This window comes from Pristis pectinata, chromosome 33 (assembly GCF_009764475.1).
Source record: "Pristis pectinata isolate sPriPec2 chromosome 33, sPriPec2.1.pri, whole genome shotgun sequence".
In the NCBI taxonomy this organism is placed as follows: domain Eukaryota; kingdom Metazoa; phylum Chordata; class Chondrichthyes; order Rhinopristiformes; family Pristidae; genus Pristis; species Pristis pectinata.
Window position 1 is genome coordinate 10,849,767 of NC_067437.1, and position 20,447 is coordinate 10,870,213.

The following is a 20,447-nucleotide window of genomic DNA, read 5'->3' on the forward strand; positions in this document are numbered from 1 at the left end:
AGAGGTCAGTTTGCTTCTCATATTCAATAATTAAAATAAATACAACTAAAGGTTTTCAAATCATTTAGCCCAACAAGACAAAACCTTTTGAATGCTGACAAGTCAAGTTGCTGGAATTTTAATATTTAGATCAGAAGCAAATCCTTAACATCTTCTGCTGATCTCACCATTTGTCTTATTATGTTGCCATTCTGGTGTGGATTTAATGCTCAGATCAAGCTTTCTCCTCTACCTTGGCCAAATTACCCTCATCCAGCACCCGCAGCTAGCAATTAGCACCCTACACATCCCTCCACCTCTGTAGCATGACCTTCCCTAAATTCCAACAACCAACCCAGTTAATCCTCCCACTCCAGCTCCCCTCAGTTAGTAATGCTCCACTGTTCCATTCATTCTGGTGTACTCCTCATGTATGGAAATGGAGGAAAGGGAAGGATCTGTTAAGTGAGACTGAAAAATGTTTTATTTAACTGATGAGTAGTGAACATTTCAGAGTCATTGAGGTATCTTAAAAATCTGAGAACTCTTATGAATATGAAAAAAAGCAAAGTACCAAAATGTCCTGTATTGATCAGCAGATGTACAGATGTTGACGTAATTCACTACCCCTGCTCTTAAGTAATTCCTTCAAACCCAAAAAAAGGATTAAAAAAAAGAATGGCAGTGGCTGAAACACTGTCTCATTTTCCATTCCCCTTTATAAAGGGGCACTAAGCTTTGCCTGCTGCCTCACAACTGCATTGCAGAGTGCTGATATTTAGGAAAGCAAAGTTGAGTATCCCCATGGAACTGCGAACAATACACCAGAAAAATAAATTCAGCTTGCAATGGTCACTATTGTTAAAGGAAATACTGCAGGCAAGCACACGTTACATGAAAGATAGGATCTTTCCATTTAGCTAAGGCAGCCAAATTCAAGGGTTCTCTGTGTATTTTAAGCTCAAAAGATGTGAGCATTGCTGCAGGGGATGTCAGTTTACTACAAATGACAGCAAGCCATGTTAATAACATTTTTTTGAAAAATTCTTTTGAAAAATCTTCCATTGACCAGTAGGAAGGGATTAGTAATACTTTCTACAGTATTTTGTTGAAAGCCCAAAGTAAACAGCTGACTCAGATTTAAACACAAATTTTCAATTATGGTTACTTCATTTAATCAAAATGCACACCAACTCAAGATTCAAAAAAACAGGATCTCTTCTGTTGGCTATTGTGATCAGATAGAAAATTGCAACATCCATATGGAATCCAGAGATTCTTTTCCCAGCAAAGGGAGGTACAACTTGTAGGATACAAAGAAGCCTGTGTATGCATATACTGCAGCTCGGACTTCCTGGCATCAGTCTGCACCTGCTGCCAACTTTTCTTGCAGTTGTAATTCAGAGGATAATGGGAGAGTCAGAATGAAGTAGTTACTCGGACAAGGGCAACAATCACATGCAAAGTTTCTTAAAATGAAGCACAGATCACAAATACAAAATTGACACAATTTTGGTGTCAAGAAATTAGGGGAGACCTCCCCAAGATGTGCAGTTACCAAATTTGTTAATTTGTATTAAAAACTGGGGGAAAAAATCCAGTTTACAAGGTGATTGATGCAAATTAAGATGGTCTCAACACAGTAAATAATTTGTGAGTTAATGAAGTGAGGACATAGACTTATAAGCACCTTCCTTTCAGAATACTGTAAAGAAATTCAGGGCAATGAAGCACTTTTGAAACAATTACCACTGTGGTAAGGTAGGAAATTACAGCCACTATGCCAATTTATGCATGGAAAGCTCCCACAAGGAGTGCATTGCTCTGTTCTGAATTTCCATTTAAGAATGGGCATCGTGGAGATCACAGATTACGATGGCAATTTTTCTCTACCCTGGCCCAAGGGCCATGCCAATATAGCAGCAAGTCTGGAATCTCCCTGGACAACAAGGCTCAGTTGCAGTGACCAATGACAGATCAATCCACAATCTGAGAACTTGTTATGATAGTGAGCTCTGAACCAAAATATTGAAACCCAAGCACTAATTAAAATCTTTATTATCTCAGTACATTATCATTTCTCAAGACTATTATCATCATATAATGATGGTTGGAACTTAACTCCACGAAGGTTAAGAATATTAAATCCTAATATTCAATGAAAGAGCATTGTGTTTTCTCCCTTCTCTGGACTCGGTTATGAATGTATAGTTTGCTGGAAGCTCATTAATACAGTGTCCAGCTGGTTACTATGTATTCAAGTTTAGACAGCAGGTACTGGCAGACCATTCATAGACAAAGGGCAAACAGGATTTTTACCTTTGCACATAGGTAATTCCCAGAAGGTATCACAAGATAAGGATCAAATTTAAAAACACTAACCAAGTTTCTGCCCTGTCAAAAAAACATGCTCAATTCTGGGAGACAAACATGGAAGTTTCTTGACCTGTAAAACTTAATGCTGTACCTTAACAGCATGCTTTTATCTACCAGAATATCAAGTGATCTGGCTCTTAGTTTTTTTGTTACAAAAGCAAAATATGATAAAAATTCAAGGAACAGGTGTAGGCCACGCAGTCATTCAAGCCCCAGCACTCACCCACTTTCTTATTTTCACCTTCTGATTCCCTTATTGGCCAAAACTTATCAATCTCAGCCATCAATACACTGAACGACTGAGCACCCAATGGGGTACAGTGTACCCAAGATTCATAACTCTCAAAGAAATGTCTGCACCTCTATATTCTAAATTAATTATCCTGAGACAATGCCCTCTATTTCTAGACTCTCCAACCAGGGCAAACAGCATCTCAGCTTCTACCCTGTCAACACCTCTCATCATACTGAATGTCTCAATGGGATCACCTCCCAATCTGCAAAACTACTCCAGTAATTCCAGAGCAATCATTCCTCAGGTAACAATTCCTTCATCCTAGGAATCAAGTTAAACCATGTTGCATTGACTCAAAGTTTAATCTTTATTAGGGAGACCAAAAATGTAAAGAGTACATTAAATGCCCCCATACTTGCATAAAGTGAGGCACCACTGAACTTGTGACACAAATCAACAGTTTGTACATTCAGATGCAAAAAGTGGTAGAATGTACAAATAACAAGCTTACCAGAACTTGATGTGGAACCTCGTCCTGTAACCGCATTTGATGCGTTCTGCTCCCGTGGCATCGGCCCACTTCCAGAGCTCTCACTTTGAGAGTTTTTGTCCCACAGATTCACATTCTTATAGTTGTAGCTGTTGGGATCACCCCAGGCTGAGGTGCCGTCATCAATCTCCATCTTTCGGGAGATGGACTGCGGTGAAGGCTCTTCCCATCCAGTAGGTTCTTCCTCCTTTGGCAAAGTTGGGATGGTTGCAGCTGGAACAGCAGAAGAGGGCATAGGTGGCACAGGCGCAGAGCCCCAACCTGGTCCAGACTGTCGGTTACTAGCAGAGGCAGTGCCCCAGGAACCAGACACATCTTGCTGCTTGTTCCAATTAGAAGTGGTCGCTTTGGATGGCTCACCCCATCCCTGGTGTCTTGGGGGGTCCTCCCACCCACCTCTTTGATTAGGATTAGAACTACTGCCACCCCCCCAAGATCCTACATCACCACGGCCACTCTCACCCCACCTCGGGTTCGAACTGTCCCAGCCACCTGATTTTGGTTGTTCAGCTGGTTGTCCACTTCCATCGCCCCAGCCATTATTGGCAGGCCATCCTTGAGTTTGTTGCTGTCTTGCACCCCAACCTGGTTCCTTGATTCTAGGCCCATCATTCCAAGATGGTGCTTTCTCTTCTGGTGTTCCACCTCCCCAACCTTGACTATTCTTTGGGTCCACCCATCCACTTGGAGCCTTTGAATCCTTCCACTCCATGTTTGAAGACTGCGGAGCATCTCCCCACCCAGAGGTGCAGTGACTGGTTTGACTGGGCCCTTCGCCCCAGCCCCCTGAGTTAGAGCTCTGAGTGGCAGTGCTCTCCCACCCTTCTGTTCCTTTGTCAGTGCGCCTCTCATTCCTGGGCGACTCCTGGACATCCCAAATTGTGTTCTGCTTTATCTGAGTTTGGCCCCACCCAGTGTTTGACAACACTCTCGGGTCCAGATCAGCCCTGTTCATTACACTTTGCAATACTTCCTCTTGGTCAGGATGATCAGCCTTGTTTAAGCGCCGTCCTCCTGGGTGGTTGTCGGAGCCTCCCTTTTTGTTGTTGTTTCGACTACCAGAGTCACTCCCAGTGGAACTAGAGGCCTTTGCCCAGTTGGAAATTTGGGCATTCTCTCCTTGGTTTTCTGGGAGGGGATTTGCCCTGTGATTGTCCCATCCGCCTGTGCCACAATTCTGTTCATTAGTAGAGCCAACCCAATCTCCTTCTGACCGATTATCAGTCCCTGGCTGTTGACCCCACAAACCCTGAGCACTACCAGATGCTGTTCTGTTCCCTTTACCCCAGTTTTTTGCTTTGTTGGGGTCTTGTGTCTCAGAGTCCCAGGATCCACCATTATTGTCCCATGATTCAGTTCTTGATCTGTTCACCAATAATTGTTTCATACCAGAGCCATTTTTTGCTGCATCATCGCCACTGCGTCCATTATTGCCATTAGCTCCTGTACCATTTTGTCCAGAAATGGAATCAGTTCCAGAAGACCCCCAAACTGTATTCCAAGTACCCCCAGTTGCCCGTCCCTCCATAGTTCCTCTAATACTGCCTTCGGATGAGGCTTCAGTGCTCACAGATTGATTCAAAACCAAGGGGTTTCCCAAACTCATTCCTAAGGGCATGTTCCAGGTCCCATTCCCTGTTGTTTCAGACACTCCCTTATTTTGCAAAGGGTTCCCAGTGCTCTGTGAGCTTGCATTCAAAGAGTTAGTGTCGCCATTATTTGGTCCATCAGTGTTAAGAGCTTGAGGCTGTTCTCCAACAGAAGCATTCCATGTAACACCCGCATTCTCCGTTTTAGACTGTTTTGCCCAGGCGCTTGTAGAAGTACCATCCTGATCCCTAGGGCTTTGACCTACTGCACTAAGTTGTGCACTGGAGCTCGAAATGTCCGTCTCCAAAGTCCCTTTTCCAGAAGTGCCCTCCTGGCCCAATACTGGCCAGGCCGATGGGTTGATATTTGGGTTCAAGGTCAACCCAAGGCCAGCTCCATCGGGGCTGCTCAAGTTTTTCCAATTGTTAAGTCCGTCTTTGCTCTCCGAAGAGATGGAAGATGCATGACTGGGTTTAGGCACAAGGCCCATGTTCCAGGCCCCCAATTTACATTCATTCTTTCCGCTCCCAGCAGCGAACTGATTTGCAGCTCCTTTGCAACTCCTGGCAGCGCCACTTCCAGGTGGCAGGCTCTTCTCAGAGCCAAGGTTTGAGGCACCTTCGTTATCTACGTGTTCCGAAGCCGACTCAGAGTCTCTGCCTGTGATGCAAGGCCAAGCCTCCATATCAGACCCGTCTACGATTAACTTATCCCAGCCGTGGTTAGGGTCAGTGCTGGATGATCCAGAACCCCAAGGAGAATTTGCATAATTTGAACCAGCACCCCCAGGGTTTGCGTCTACAAAAGAAAACAAAATACAAATAACCACCTCCTGAAATATCTAATGAGAAAGATGTAAATTTATATTTGAACAGGCTTTTTAATATTAATGTTGAACATAATTGACAGAGAGAATATATACTTGCTAGGTAATTAAAAAAGAGGGAACATAAATAAAATAAACCATCTACCAACACACAACCAAAGACACTAGATAAGATTAATCTTTTAGTCTTTGAAAAGAAAAAACAGAGAAGGAAAAATCCATCTTAAACTTTGTTAACAATGAGAACTTTTATATCCAAGTTAAATACCAAAGATTCAAGAAACCTAAAACCATCTTGAAGCATGCTAAACAAAAAAAGCTAATAATCCAGAATAAATCTTGGTTGCCAAGAAATGAACAGCATTAGCTAGAACCACTGAGAGATTGATACCCATTAAATTTCAGCAACTGGCATATGCAGGGGCATGACCAACTGAACTAAGATCCAACCACGAACATCCAGAATATTGATCTCATGAACAAATCATTGATATGTTGCTGCAACAAACACGGGGGAAAGATGGGCACAACAACCATAAAATTTGATTGATTCCTGTTATTTCACCCAAGGCCAGGACATGAACATTTGAACTTGGAGTTATAATCAGTTTATCCAATTGGGCTCTCAAAGACTCCAGACTGGATCCGGTTACGTTATTTAAATGAGGATAATCTGTGTAAAATGGTGTTTTCCATGTTTCTGTCAAAGTGAATACAGATCTATAAAACTCCATTTAACAAACAGAGGTGATAAGTGGGGAGAAAAATAATACTTATGTAACTTATTTTTTTTAAATTGCAATTCCCCTAATGGACAAGGTGAAAAAAGGACAGTGTCTTGTAGTGTATTGAACTAAACATACCACAAAGTCCCAGGTTGGATCTTTAATTTATGGAAAACTAGCTGATTCCAGCTAAGACTGAGGCAAGACAAAAGGTGTTACAATAAGCCCGTCTGTGCCTGTGGAATGCAGGAAGAACCAGTAGATACAGTGTTCCAGCCAGATATAACTTGCTGCTCATTTCAATTAGGAGCAGCTGATTTGGATAGTTCATCCCTTCCCCTTCCCCCAACCTACCTCTTTGATTGCGTCTAACTGGTTTCACTTTTTTGATTACAATCTAATTTCCTTCTCCAGATTACTATTCAGTAAATATTGTTGAAAGGCTGGCACCAAGTTAAATGGCCCAACAATTGTTCATAATCAAGAATTATTTAAAGGAGGAATGGCCATCTCGGGAGATATTAATGATTACCTGCTGCTTATGGAATTGAACACCGAGAGAGCCACCGCAGGAGAGGAGAAAACTCACAAAACAAGTGTGCAGCTGGCTGCAACCACCATCATGAAGTGAGCAGTTATAACTTTGGTTTACAATACTTTTCTTCTACAGACAGAAAGTATCAAAGGTTGCCCACATTCATGGTCTGTCCTCCATTGGTGATAAATATCCTATTTCCACAAATTGATACAAAAGTCAACAATTCTACTAGGTGAGGAAACAGTTCTTGCATACTGTGGATGCGATTGGCACAAAGGGACTACACTCTTCTTTTACCTCCTTTGTTGCGTGACCTTGTCTCAGGAACGTATCACTAACAGTCACCTCATGGACATTAGCTAGAATTGAACAGGGTTTTACAGTACTGCTAATGCAAAATCAGTTAAGGAACAACCTTGAAAAGAAATCCAATATTCACCACTCTGAGTGCCACTTTTTATAAAACCATCAAAAGTTGAAAACTAATTGCCCCTACTTACCCACTGGTGTACTGCCGTGCTGCAGTGGACCGTTGGGTTGCGTCAATGGTTGTGCAGTGCCAGGGTTTGATCCTGGCAACCCAGGAGGCCCCGCCCCACCTCCAAGAAGTCCACAGGAAGGTGGAGGGGGCTGACCACGTTTTAGTAACACTTTGTGCTCTTGCTGGCGAAATCGAGGAGGCACCTCACGGGGCAGATAGCGGGCGGCGTTCTGTGGCTGGCCGTTGGTGGCCACCGCCCTTTTGGCATTGTTACCACCGTTGCCGGCTGGTGTTGGAACACTGCCAACTGAGGTGGCAGTTGGAGGCTGGCTTAGGCTTGGCTTCGTCGCTTCGGGCACTAGGGAAAAAAAAGGTATTTAGGACAATTAGCCAGTGGAAATTCAGGTATATGAAAATAGAGAATGGACATTAAATAATTTCTTCAGGATTAGAGAAGAGAAATAAAAACTTTTAATATTGTGCCAGGTTTAACTAAATATGAAAGGTTGGTCTAACTAAATGAAGTATTCACGGTCATGAAGGAAATTGACAAGGTGCACCCAACACAAATGCAGACAAAAATTAACTCCACTGGGTCCACTGACAATGAAGAAAACAAACTTAAATGTTATCTTGTCTCAAAAAAAGGTGTGGGTTCATGTCCCACTCCAGGATTTGAACACACAGTCTAGGCTAACATGTCAACTAAACTTTGAAGGAGTGACATACAATCAGAAGCACTGGTTTTCAGATGCAGTTTTAAAATGAGATTACCCCATGGCACTAATGAAAGAGCAGCATTCAGTGAGTATTACAACAATAATTTACATTTCAAGAGTAAATCATTTGCTGTCAAGATTTTGAGGATGTCCTGAAGTCTTTTAGAATACTATATGAATGCAAGTTTTTCTTTACGGCAACAATAGTTAGTGAAAACACATCAGATAAATTGACCACTCATTACACTGTGGTTACCTGTGATCATACTGTTTGCAAACTGATTGCTGTATTTACAAAAGTCACCAACCTCAAATGCGAGTGTGAAATAAAATGGGATGGCAAATTTTCAAGCTTATCCTTATCAACTATGTGTAATAACTCGCTAAGATAGGCAAGACGTTTGAAGCTTTGTTGACAGATTAACAAACTTTACTAAGCAACTCCAGACCTAAGATAAAAAAATTTTTGGTCAGGCAAATCACTGCCACTGCAAGGTTGCACTGATGTTTTTAATACCTTTGAGCACTAAATTTATGGGGAGCATGTACTAATGCCAGTCAAATTCATTTAGGACAGGATATGAAATGCTAACAATAGTTTTTTTTAAAAAGTTTAAAGAGGAAAAGAATTCCAGAAATTGCCAACCGAATGGAGCTATCTGTACAAATAATTTATGGATTAGCAGCTAGAAAGATGAAAATGGGATCCATCTGAGACTAAAGGTGTAAGCTCAGTTATCAACAGTGCTCAGTTATCAACAGCACTCACTCAGAGAAAACCTATGATTGATTTCTTCACACCCGTCTACATCCCACAGGATTTCAGAATATGCATTTAAATCTGAACTGCTGATATCACCCAAGCATTAAGGCAGAGAAACTACTGAACCTCTCAGTGATAAGGAGCCAATGGACATAAAATAGAAAAAGCTGGAAACACACAGATCAGTGACTGCCTCTAGAAGCAAAATACCTCCTGCATCTATTTCTGTTGCAGCCTGACATTTCCAAAGATTTACCGCAATTCCTTCTGATCTCCAACCTCTTACTTGCAGAGTTTAGGTAGAGAATCAGCCACAATCTTACTGAATGGCAAAGCAACCCCAAAGGATTAAATGTCCTACTCCTGCCCCATTCCATTTTCTCCCTCATTACCAAATGTAGCTGATGATCAGCTCCCCAGTCTTTAATTATTACTACCCTTAACCGGCCTTGAGGAGCTCTGCAACAGCAGCACAAAGATTACTCTTTAGCTAACATCTTTGGCTCTCCCTTTCTGCATAAGTTGTTGCTTCCATGCCCGGTGTTCCAGAGAACGTCCTAATGGAGACAGGGACCATTAAATGGGATGAGGTTCTGAATGGAGAAGAATGGATAGAGAAGGAAAAAAATCTAGCATAGAAGAGAGTTATGAGGTTAAAATATTTGTTTGAACCAGAGGGGAAAAGTGCAACACAACAATTGCATAAGAAGAACAGGAAAGAGGAAAAAAACCTTGTACTCCCCTGGTTAGCAAAAGTTATACATACACGTCTTGCACAGAGCCACTGGGTTTCAAAATATATAACTCAGAGATTCACACAGAGAAAAGGTTTACAGAATACAGCTTTAAGGGGAACCACCATTTAATAGATACAATTTGCATCAGGGTTGGAATCACAAATAAAAGTCTATCAAAGGTTCCCAACACTCATGAAAGAAAATGCAGTTCTTCAGAAACAGTGAAGCAAAAGGTTTCCAACTGAAAGGTTTGTAGTATAGAGCCCTTTGGATGAAGGATCTTCTGTACATTTCTAGTTATATTTCAATTTTCCAGGAGCCACATCTTTTCATTTCCAAATGGATAATGTACAACATTTACTTATAGGGGATGGATTACTGCAGTATTGTGGACTGCTTGTATATCACACTGCAAACCACACTATAGTAAAGCCCTCTCATTTTGAGCCAGGTAGTTTATCATCCAGAGATGCAAGCTCCCCTCAGTTGAAAATCCATCATGGTCAGCAAAGATCGAGGGAACAATCTGCATTGACAGAGTCTGTTATAATGAGGGTGCACTGTACTTGGAACTACCTCAAAATGCTAAAGTAACAGTGTGCTGCTGTGCTTAGTTCATTGATGCAGGGTGTTGGCCCACTGAGACCAGGCATTCAACAGTATGGCTAGTGTTTCAAACAAATATCTTTTATTTCAAACATTGTGGTACATGCCTAGACTATCATACATTTATTAGGCACCTGACAATTGAATAGATTTTTTTTTAAACAGGATTCAAAATGTGCATCTAACACCTGGTAACACAGGGCAGAGTTCCATTTTAAGATAGGGTAACATACGAAGAGAATGAGAAAAGCCCATTAAATCCTTTCCAACCCTACACACCAAGTACATGTTGAAGGCAAAATAAATGTGACTAACAGCCAGATGGTTTCTGTCTTCAAGGCAGCACAGTAGCACAATCGCACAATCACAGCTGCAGGGAACCTGGTTTGATACCAACATCGTGCGCTGTTTAAGAGAGTATGTATGACCTCCTGTGACCAGTGTGGGATTTTGCTGGGTGCTCCAGTTTCCTCCCACATCCCAAAGATTTTCTAGTAGGTTAACCAGCAACTCTAAATAACACCTTATTGTTGTTAAGTAGCAAAAGAAAACTTATGGGCATTTGTGAGACAGAACAAGTTGCAGGGGTGCAGGGCACTAAAGGGGGATGATGGGGGGGTGGGGGGCACTTTGGATTGCTCTGCTGTGATTCTGCATGGTCTAACAAAGCTGGATCCGGGCATTTATGATGAAGCAGTATCAAGATATAAAAACATGTTTCTTCACAAAGCCTTTGCCCACACTGCCTTGAGACCCAGGAAGTAAAAGGGACACCACTTTCTACAAAGATTCAAATTTATTACATCAAATACTGAGCATAATGCAGGTTTGCTGGCCTTTGCACAGGAACAGAAGTTCTGCCATTTAGTCCATCAGGTTTAGTTTGCCATTCTTAGTCATGGAAGCTCTTTTGACCTACTTTATCCTTCTTTTCTTATGCTCTAAGAATTTAACATCCTTTAAGTGTGTCAGTATCTACAGCCTTTTGAGACAGTACACTCTGCATCAGCATCTCACGTAGCACAACACTGCTTCATCTGGAGTTGTTTTTAACCACATTATCTCAAATGCTATGGTTATATTCCCTTGGACTGGACTCCCCCCCCCCCCCCCGAGGGAAAGGAGTGCTTCCTTCCTATCCTGTCAAATTCCTTCATCACATTCAACATCTTTATATTTCCATCATAATAGTCAGAAAAATGCAAATTAGAAATGCAGTTAGAGATTTACAAACATTCCCAACTATTTTCTTTGAGATGGTGGGCTATCAGCAATATTTGTCCAGTTTCCCAGTGCACATTTAAAAAAGCAGAAAGGGAGTGCCTTCCAAAGTTGAAAAGACTGATACCACCCGTGTATGACACTCATGGAAAATGGCTATGTGGATGAGGCACTGGAAGCTTTATGTATCCCAGTTACAGGCGTTTTGGAGAGAATAGGCACTGAGCCACTGGGAAAAAAAACTTCCTTTGTAAAGAACTTTGCAATGTCTTTCACCAGTGGTACAATCTTGCCAAACATTACTCACCACTTGGGGGCCCTGAAACTTTCACTGTATCAAAGCTAAAAGGCTTGCTTGCAGGGTCTTGCAGTAAGATTTTTTTTAAGATACCTCATAGATCCAACCCAGAACAACAGGATATTTAGATTGTGAATGAACAGCAACCTTTCCAAATGGCTTCACAGTTGTGAAGGGTGCAGCCACAGCTTCCATTTATACAGATGCAAGATTATTTGAAGCAAGTTTCCCTCATTTTAACTCAGAGCAGATTTAGTTTTATTTTTAATTAAAATTATTTCAGAATGGTTAAAACCCAGTAGTTGGCTGACTCAGACAACAAATAAATCACAAAAATAAAGCTTTTGAGGTTTAGTGCAAACAATTTTCTGACCCTCAGTGAGATTTATATGGTCTTTGAATCATACTATTACAGACTATTAATCTACACGAACCAAGGTGGAAAATACGAGAGAAATAGAAAGGGAAGTCCAAACAACACCAAGTGGGCTTAAATTGTGCAGTTAATTCTGAATTTCTCATTCACCCTAGTGTGTAGATATTCATGGATGAATTCTTTTTGTTTGTGTTCATCTGTGTGTGCAGATGTACATGGGTGTGGATACATTAAGAATAAATCCTTAGAACTCTGCTTTCAAAACAAAGTCTCTCACCTTTGGTTTTTTGTTCTGTAACCTGAAACACAGAAAAAGAAAAACACCGGTCAGTTCAAAGTCATAAACTCACACCATCAGCAAGATCCTGCCTCAAAATCACCAGCAACTAACAGGCTCCCAATACTCCTTTTACTATTGAGGTTAAGGTTGTAGGGAACTGACATTTTGCATCCATCTTCAACCAGTCTCTAGGGGATAATGCTGAACAGCAAATATAAAAGCCATAAAATACCATATGGTGGCCATCATAATAGTATACTCCTGAGAGCAGTTACCAGAAATAAAACAGGTTACTAACTCCTGAGTAATGACAATTTATTTTCATTGCAGAATTAGAATACATTGTTATCCATTCAACAGGGCAACACAATAACTTTAAGTTAGCTGTAGTGGAACAGAACTTTATTCAATAGAGAGTTCTTTTGACCCTGTTTTAAGGAGTTGACATTCAAACTTGCAGACACAATGTATAATGCCAGACTTAGCAGGGTCAACTCCAATGATGTCACTGGGTTTGATTAGTGCATTGCTAAACTCTAGGGCCAGTTGCACAACCCTGATTTTTGGCCAGAATGCTCTGACCAATGCAGAAGAGGAAGGTAGAAGGGAAAGTGCTACCGCAGAAAGCATAAATGTCCATGTTAATCCAGTGGAATGTTGAATATGGTCTGATGAAAGGTCATCAACCTGAAATGACTCTTTCAACAGATGCTGCCCAATTTGCTGAGGATTTCCAGCATTTTGGGTTTATTTCAAGCACCAAAAGAATTTTGGTTTATGCTGCTGCAGATCTTGGTTTCTGTATAAATAATTGTATTTGGAACTTGATCTGGAAGAAAATAGACATTACATTTAATTTCTCCTAAACAGTTCTTCCTTTTCCTCAGGGGTGAGAAAAAAAGAACATCACCTTCTCACAATACAGCTCTCTCAATCATTATTAATTCAGCTAAAATGTTCTGTTTAAACACAAAATCACTTGAAGCTGATCACATTAACAAAGTATGAAAGCTTTTGCTTGACTATTCACTTACTTAAGTGCCCAGATTCTATGTTCATCAACCCAATAAAACCCAAGAGTTTTTAAAAAACCTTGCTGTGTTGTGCCTGAGGCTCTTTCAGCACAATTTAATCTTTTAAATTGCATTTATACAAGCAGATCTTGGTTCATAACTTAACCACATTCAGTTGCTACAACTAAACACCTGTGAAGAACATTTATGCCTGTTGTCAAAGTCAACCACAGTAACAAAAACAACTAAAATCAATTGTTCAGCAAAACCAAAACTACACAGGATTAACACTGACATCTGCAACATTTAACACTGCATGAATTTGTACAGCTAGAAGCATCAAGAATTATTGTTTACATGAGTTAATTTGAAGCTGGTATCACTTAACCCTACTATTTTATGCACACCCAAAACAAAAAGGGACATTATCCAAAGAATAGAAAAGGCGAAGCATAAATACACAATAATGTTAACAAGGACAAGAAGTAACAATTATGTAGACAATTTGGTGGATTTTCAGTAAAGATAAGGGATACAGAGTGAGCCTAAAAGCAAACATTGTGAATAATGGTCTTTTCAACTGGTTGGTGAAAAGGCACAAACTTAAGGTAATCATAATAAAAATTAAAAGAATTTACAATGCAGAGCTCTTTAGCATAATCAGTTGAAGGAGAGTCCTTTTACTTTAAGAAAATAGAGAATTAGCTATTTGAAAGTTTCTGGATAGCAAGCCGAAGTGAAATGCAGAAATATCAAGAATTCTTTTAGAATTCAGCAGCAAGCACAGTCAAGTCAAATAATGAATGAACACCCCAATTTTCTACACAGACTTGACCTGTAGGAAACTGGAGCAAACAGCCAGCTTGCACTCAATTTCAGCAATAAAGAGTGATGTTTGTGCATATTCCAGGAGGGGTGGTGGCTGGTGTAACACACTGAAGTTCCAACAGGCTACATGTGGACAAGAATGGTACTCATCAACAAGTCCTCAAAGGAAAATAATTTTCTCTATGTTCATTTGGATAGGAATGGAATGGAAGCCAGAGCACATGCTCTTAAACTGTTCAGGAACAGAAAGCCAATATTGCGACATCAAGACCATTTCAGCACAATAATTAAGTTCTCAGGATAGTTTAAAAAAATACCCAAAGCTCCATGTCATAAAAATAAAACATGTTTTGCTTAGCCACTAAGTTTTACATGAATTTCTGCATTCATTTTACTGCATGGTCAACTTTTCTGCAGAAGGGGAGGCTTGCTGATGATGCACGGTGAGCAACTACAACTTACCTTCAGGGGCCAGAGCTGTAACATAAACTTCAAAACTGCATTCAAATATACAATAATCCAAAGAAAAAAAAGTATTTATTCAGTTTAAGGTTTCCCAAAAGCATCTCAATAAATTATAACTGGCCAAGTTGACAGCTTCTAATTGCTTCATGCTTTGTTCATGTTGTTCATCCCACTTAGATCTCTCTTCACATTAGTTTCCAAAATGTGTAATCGAGTGAAATCAAACAATGGGCCATTAATTTAAGTGTTATAGTATGTAACAAAACCTGACATAAGATGTACAAAATCTCATCAACAAATTCAACATACAGTATACTTGCTTAAAATTAACATGACAAATCAAACAGAAAAAAAAACACCCAAAGATAAATTTAGAAACTCACTGGCATCAGCCAATAAACGCTGGTTGTAGGAGTTAACTGCTGGCTTTGAATTATAGGAGACAAAGTTTTCTATGGCAGACCACTAAATAGTTAAGACCCATACCATGTCCCCTGCCCCTTCACATCCAAAAACTTTGGTAGAGTTCATGATAATGTATAATGTTGCATGAATGCCAAAACAAGCTGGTCTTGATATAGTAGGAAGCTTCCATGTTCATCCTAACCCTCATACCTTGTGTTTGACAACAGTTAGCATTAATAGAGTTAATTTTGTTATGTGAGAGTGGAGAAAGGGAAAAAAGAAAAACTCAAAAACAACAGGGTTTTATTCCACTAAACTTTTGAAACTAGGGTATTTCTGACTGGTTGTAGCTATATATTTTTTTAAACCAAGGAATATAATGTGAGTATATGTATTGCTATCTGCTGAGGGCTGCTTGCAAACAGAGGCAAATCCAAATGATTGAAATTTGTATATACACCCAACTCTCAAGACAATGAAATCTTGGCTTTGTTACAACTTTCCATTCTACCACTAAATGGAAAGCCTAATCCCAGCACAGATCACTGCTCTAGTGAAGGCAGAGGAAAAAAATTACTAGAATGGTCTAGGGATGATTGATTTCAGCTATGCAGAGACAAGCTAGGGTTCTTCCCCTTGGAGCAAAGATCAAAGTAGATTCAGTAGTGCAAGATCATGATGGATTGAGTAAAAACAGGGAAATTGTTTCCATTATCAGGTGGTTGAATGACTATAGGACATGGAATTAAACTGATGGGCAAATGATAGTGGTTTTGATCTGAAATTCACTGCTTGTCAGGGTGGTGGAAACAGCGGCAATCAGGGCATTCATAAAGGGAACTCAATGGGCATTTGCAGGAAAGTAATTTGCAGATCTACAGGGAAAGAAATGTGGGCACAGGCAAAAGCTCAATTCTCTTTCTGAACTGAAATGATTCAAAGATCTAAGTTAGACCAAGCTTAAGTGCAAGGTCCCTTGCCCTCACCCATCTTTTCCAAATGAAATGCCAACACCAAGGTCCAGCAGCCATGTTAAGGTGACAGCTATGAAGAAACTGGATGCATTAGCTGCATCTTTCAAAATTCTACAGTTCCCACATACTGGAAAGAGCGAAAATAACATTATTGTTTAAGAAAGTAGGAAAAAAAAGGCTAGTTAGCCCGAATCAGTCCGAAGAAAATACTAGACTATATTATGAAAGAAGTGGGCTCTTGTTAAATAATAGCAAGAATGGGCAGAGTCAAATGGATTAATGAAAGGGAAAAATCTGTTGGATTTTTTTTTGAGATTGCAATTAACAGTTGATTAGTTGATGCAGATGGAGTGTTTGGACTTTCAGAAGATCTTCACCAAGGAGCCAGACAACAGTATATTAAACAAAATTGGAGTTCAAGATTGGGGCAAAATATTGGCACAGATCAAGACTGGTTAATGGACAGAATCAAGTAGAAATTAGTGGCAATTTTTAGACTGGGAGACAATGACAGGTGGGATGCTGCATGGATCAGATCTGGGGCCAGTTGTTTACAATCTACATCAATGATTTGGGAATTAGGGGATCAAACTCAATATACCCCATTTTGCTGGACATGCAAAGTTGGGTGGCAGTGTAAACTACGAGAAGAATGCCAAAGCAGATCAGGGAGATACATCCACATTAAGTGACTGTGACATGACAGATAGAATATGATACTGAAAAATGCGTGGTCATCTACTTTGGTAGGCAGTCTATTTGTTAAACGATGAGGGACAGAAAGTGATGTTCAGAGACCCTGGCACCCTTGTACACAAATCACAAAGCTTGGAAGGCAAATGGCATATTAGCCTTTAATGCAAGCGGATAAAGAGCAGTTGTGTTCCAAGTATAGGGGGTGCTGGTGTGACTGCATCCAGAATATTTTGTACAGATCTGGTCTGCCCATTTGGTATATCCTGATACTTACAATCGAGGAAGCGCAGTCAAGATTTACCAGATTGATTCCAGGAATAGTGGGCTTGTTGCACGGGGTGAATTAAACAGACCGGGCATGTACTCGAGTTTAGAAGAATAGAGAGGTGATCTCATTGAAACTTATAGAATTCTTACAGGATTTCACAGGGTAAACACAGAGATGATGTTTGTCTTGGCTAAGGTGTCTGGAGTCAGGTGTCAGATTCTCAAAGAGTCGGTCTTTCAGGATAGACATGGAAAGAAAATTCTCCATGTAGAGACTAATGAAGCTTTGGAATTCTCTATCCAAATGGGCTATGGAGGCTTAGTCACTGAGCACATACAAGACAAAGGTCATAAATTTTTAGGTAATAAGGGACATGGAAAAATAGAATGACTGATTTCTTACTGAATAGCAAATCAGGCTTGAGAGGCTAAGTGGCCTGTTTCTGCTTCCATTCCTCAGTTCTTATGGCCATTGAGCAGATTGAATATAATATGAAAAAAACAGGAGGTCATCTACTTCAATGAAAACTAGTTATGACTCCTATTTCTGAACATCACACTATGACAGTTGTGGAGCAAAGACAAGGCTAACTTCAGCATTGATGTCCATCATTAGAAACCCCACAAACACTCAGTGTCCTGGGTCTCACATGAATAATGCAGAACTACCGAGTAAAGCAAAAGAGAACAATCAAACAAAAAGGTTGCAAATATTTATACAATGTTGATTGGAAGTAATGATAACTCAGGATCAGGACAAGAGAAATACAGAAAGAGCTGAAGAGCCCATGGATCATAATGTTCTGTGCAGCAGAAACTAAAAACTGCTGATTCATTTTCTTACTAATTGCTATGGTGCAGAAACAAAGAAAACATTTCAAGAACAGCTGGACAACTTTAAATAGTAGAGATGCAAAAAATGGATTTGTATGCTAGAGTTCTCTACCATCACCATAAATCAGAAAATGGCCAGTTCTTACAGAGGCAGAAAACTAGTTATCCAAATCTGAACTGGCCATTTCTACTGCAAGTCATCCATCTGTAATACTGGCTCAACTTTTCTCACTCCATTAGCACAGGCTGATCATGCAAAGTTGGGTGGCAGTGTAAGCTATGAACAGAATGCAAAAGCATGTCAGTAAGATATAGACATATTAAGTGAATGTGTCAGTACTGTATTTGCATCTTTTAACACCCTATATTCTCACTGTCTAACGGTCCCAATTAACCCACTGACTGGATGATCTCTAAAACCTATCCCTATGGCAACCCTGGCCTCACCCAGTTACAGATATTTCCTTTATTCTATTCATCCCTTCCCCATCCTGTCTGCAATTTTCTTCCCTTTTTCCAATTCTTACAAAGGGCCTCCGGCCTGAATTGTTAATAGTTTCTCTTTCTGCAGATGCGGTTTTTATTTCAGATTTCCAGCATCTGCATTTTTTTTTAAAACTTTCATGTACAATTGGAGTTACTCTGCTGAATGAACTATGCAAACACCATACTTTTTATGCAGGTGAGTCACCTGGATAAATATCCTCACTTAACAAGGAAGAGTTCAAGCAAGGAAGAGTTCAAGCCAGTTATTAAATTGTCAAAAAGCTTATTTAGCTTATAATTTTCTCCTTTGATATATTTATTCCCAACAATCATCCTCTATTCTATCACTATGAAATGTTTCTATCTGTACTTGAGTTTAATGCAATTAATTACTGTCAAATTAGGGATAGTTTGTTACCATTTTTCATGCCCACAAGTAACAGAGATAACAACTCCTAACTTTCTCTCACAAACCAGTCTTATAACCAGCAAACAAATGAGATACAATCATCTAACAAAGCCTGGAATGAAGCCTAGTTCTAAAAGATGAACCACCAATGATTATTAGATGATGCTCCCCATTTGGATTGCCAACAGTGTGTTCTAACTATTAGAAGCAGGTCATGGGCAGGGCTACAGCATGCTGCAGTGAATCACAGAAGAACCTAGGAGCAACATAAGCTTTGTGAGTCAAATTGCATTCTGTAAAGGAGGACATTGCATGAAATGAAATAAGGGGAAAGAGGGGGAAAAAAAATCTGAGCATGAATCTGTAAGTTACACATCTGACCAGAGTCTAAAGACCATTCAGAAAAAATACCTAAACTCTAAGTGCCACACACAAATGCTGGAGGAACTCAGCAGGTCAAGCAGCATCTATGGAGGGAAATGAATGGTCGACATCTTGGGCCGTTTTTCAAAAAGTGAGCTATTCACACTTTAATCTCAGAGAGCAAACATTTCTCATTCCCGAGAGGAAGTTCAGACACATTTCCTAACTTTCAACTTTATCTCCAAATTCCTCATGTTCACAAACATGTGGCAATCTCTAACAAGAGCAAATCTGGGAAGGAGTCTGAGGCTGTGACTGGGATGGTAATTCAAAGAATCTTGCCACCAATCTTGCCTGCAATAGCTCTTTCAGAAAATGCTCTTAAATTGCAGTTAGCGCCAGTGAGTGATCAGGCCAGGTCAGGGCCAATCCCAGCTTTCTGATATTAGATAAGCTTCCTGGGTTTGGCATCAATTCGGACATTCAATTCTTAGCTCAAATCCTCAGCATAGCCCCCTTGGTATTTCTTATGGTTACTACAAGGTGCTGGGCTTCAGGGTGAACTGGGTGCTGCTGTTAACACCTGTTCCTTTCTAAAGATTATGAGACTGATCTACTTCTAAAATAAAGAAAAAAAAATGGGAAACTGGTGTTCAATATTAAAATCCAATGGTACGGATAACATTTGTTTCAGATACAGGATGTTCTGTGCAATCAATACTGGACAGTTGGCAACCCAGCCTTGCAAATGTGTCAAAAGAATTAAATACAAAAACATTATTTGGAAAGTAGGTTTTAAAAAGCTACCAATCTTGTTTTTCTTCATTCTGCTGGTCAAAGCTCAACACCATGCACGGTTTACTTGACAGCATAAACATTTCTCAAGTGAGTTTGCGGTCTGAATCATACACATTTTTGTTGATGTATCAATTCTTGTTGTGGTATGAAGGCTTTTCTTTTGCAAATTCTCTGCTTTGTTGCTTGTGGAATCACAATTACACCTCTGTGGCCCATATTACTCGAAAGGCCAAATTTCACGTGCAAGCTGGGATAGTAACCTCTAGCAACTTTCAACTTTTGTAGGACACAGCAAAGAGCTGACATTAACTCCACTCAACATTTGCCCATGCTTCCCAGCACAGATCAATGAAAAGTTTTTGGAGATGGAATTCCAAAAACATTGCCTCTTTCGGCCATGTTTTCATGAGCAAACTCATGACCTGGGATCTTACTGGATAAAAATCAGAGCATTTTTTCAGGGACAAATGGACAGAAGATTATGATCAAGCTGAACCATCATGCAGAAGCTGCAATAATCACATGCCCCCCTCCCTAACAACTCTACAATAGAATCGTTGCCACTGTCTGAATTAAGTGTTAACAACATGTACTAATCTGAAATATATT

General features: G+C 40.1%; 1 protein-coding gene across 3 annotated transcripts in view; it reads right to left on the bottom strand.

Moving 5' to 3' along the window:
* Window positions 1-20,447, bottom strand: part of tnrc6ba (trinucleotide repeat containing adaptor 6Ba) — a 166,157-nt gene that overhangs the window by 42,461 nt on the left and 103,249 nt on the right. For all 3 annotated transcript variants that reach the window (XM_052043407.1, XM_052043406.1, XM_052043408.1), the window contains 3 exons: window positions 12,298-12,319; window positions 7,320-7,658; window positions 3,102-5,528 (listed from right to left, as the gene is read on the bottom strand). In XM_052043407.1, coding sequence (XP_051899367.1) covers window positions 3,102-5,528; window positions 7,320-7,658; window positions 12,298-12,319 — 2,788 coding nt within the window. The remainder of the gene's footprint in view (window positions 1-3,101; window positions 5,529-7,319; window positions 7,659-12,297; window positions 12,320-20,447) is intronic.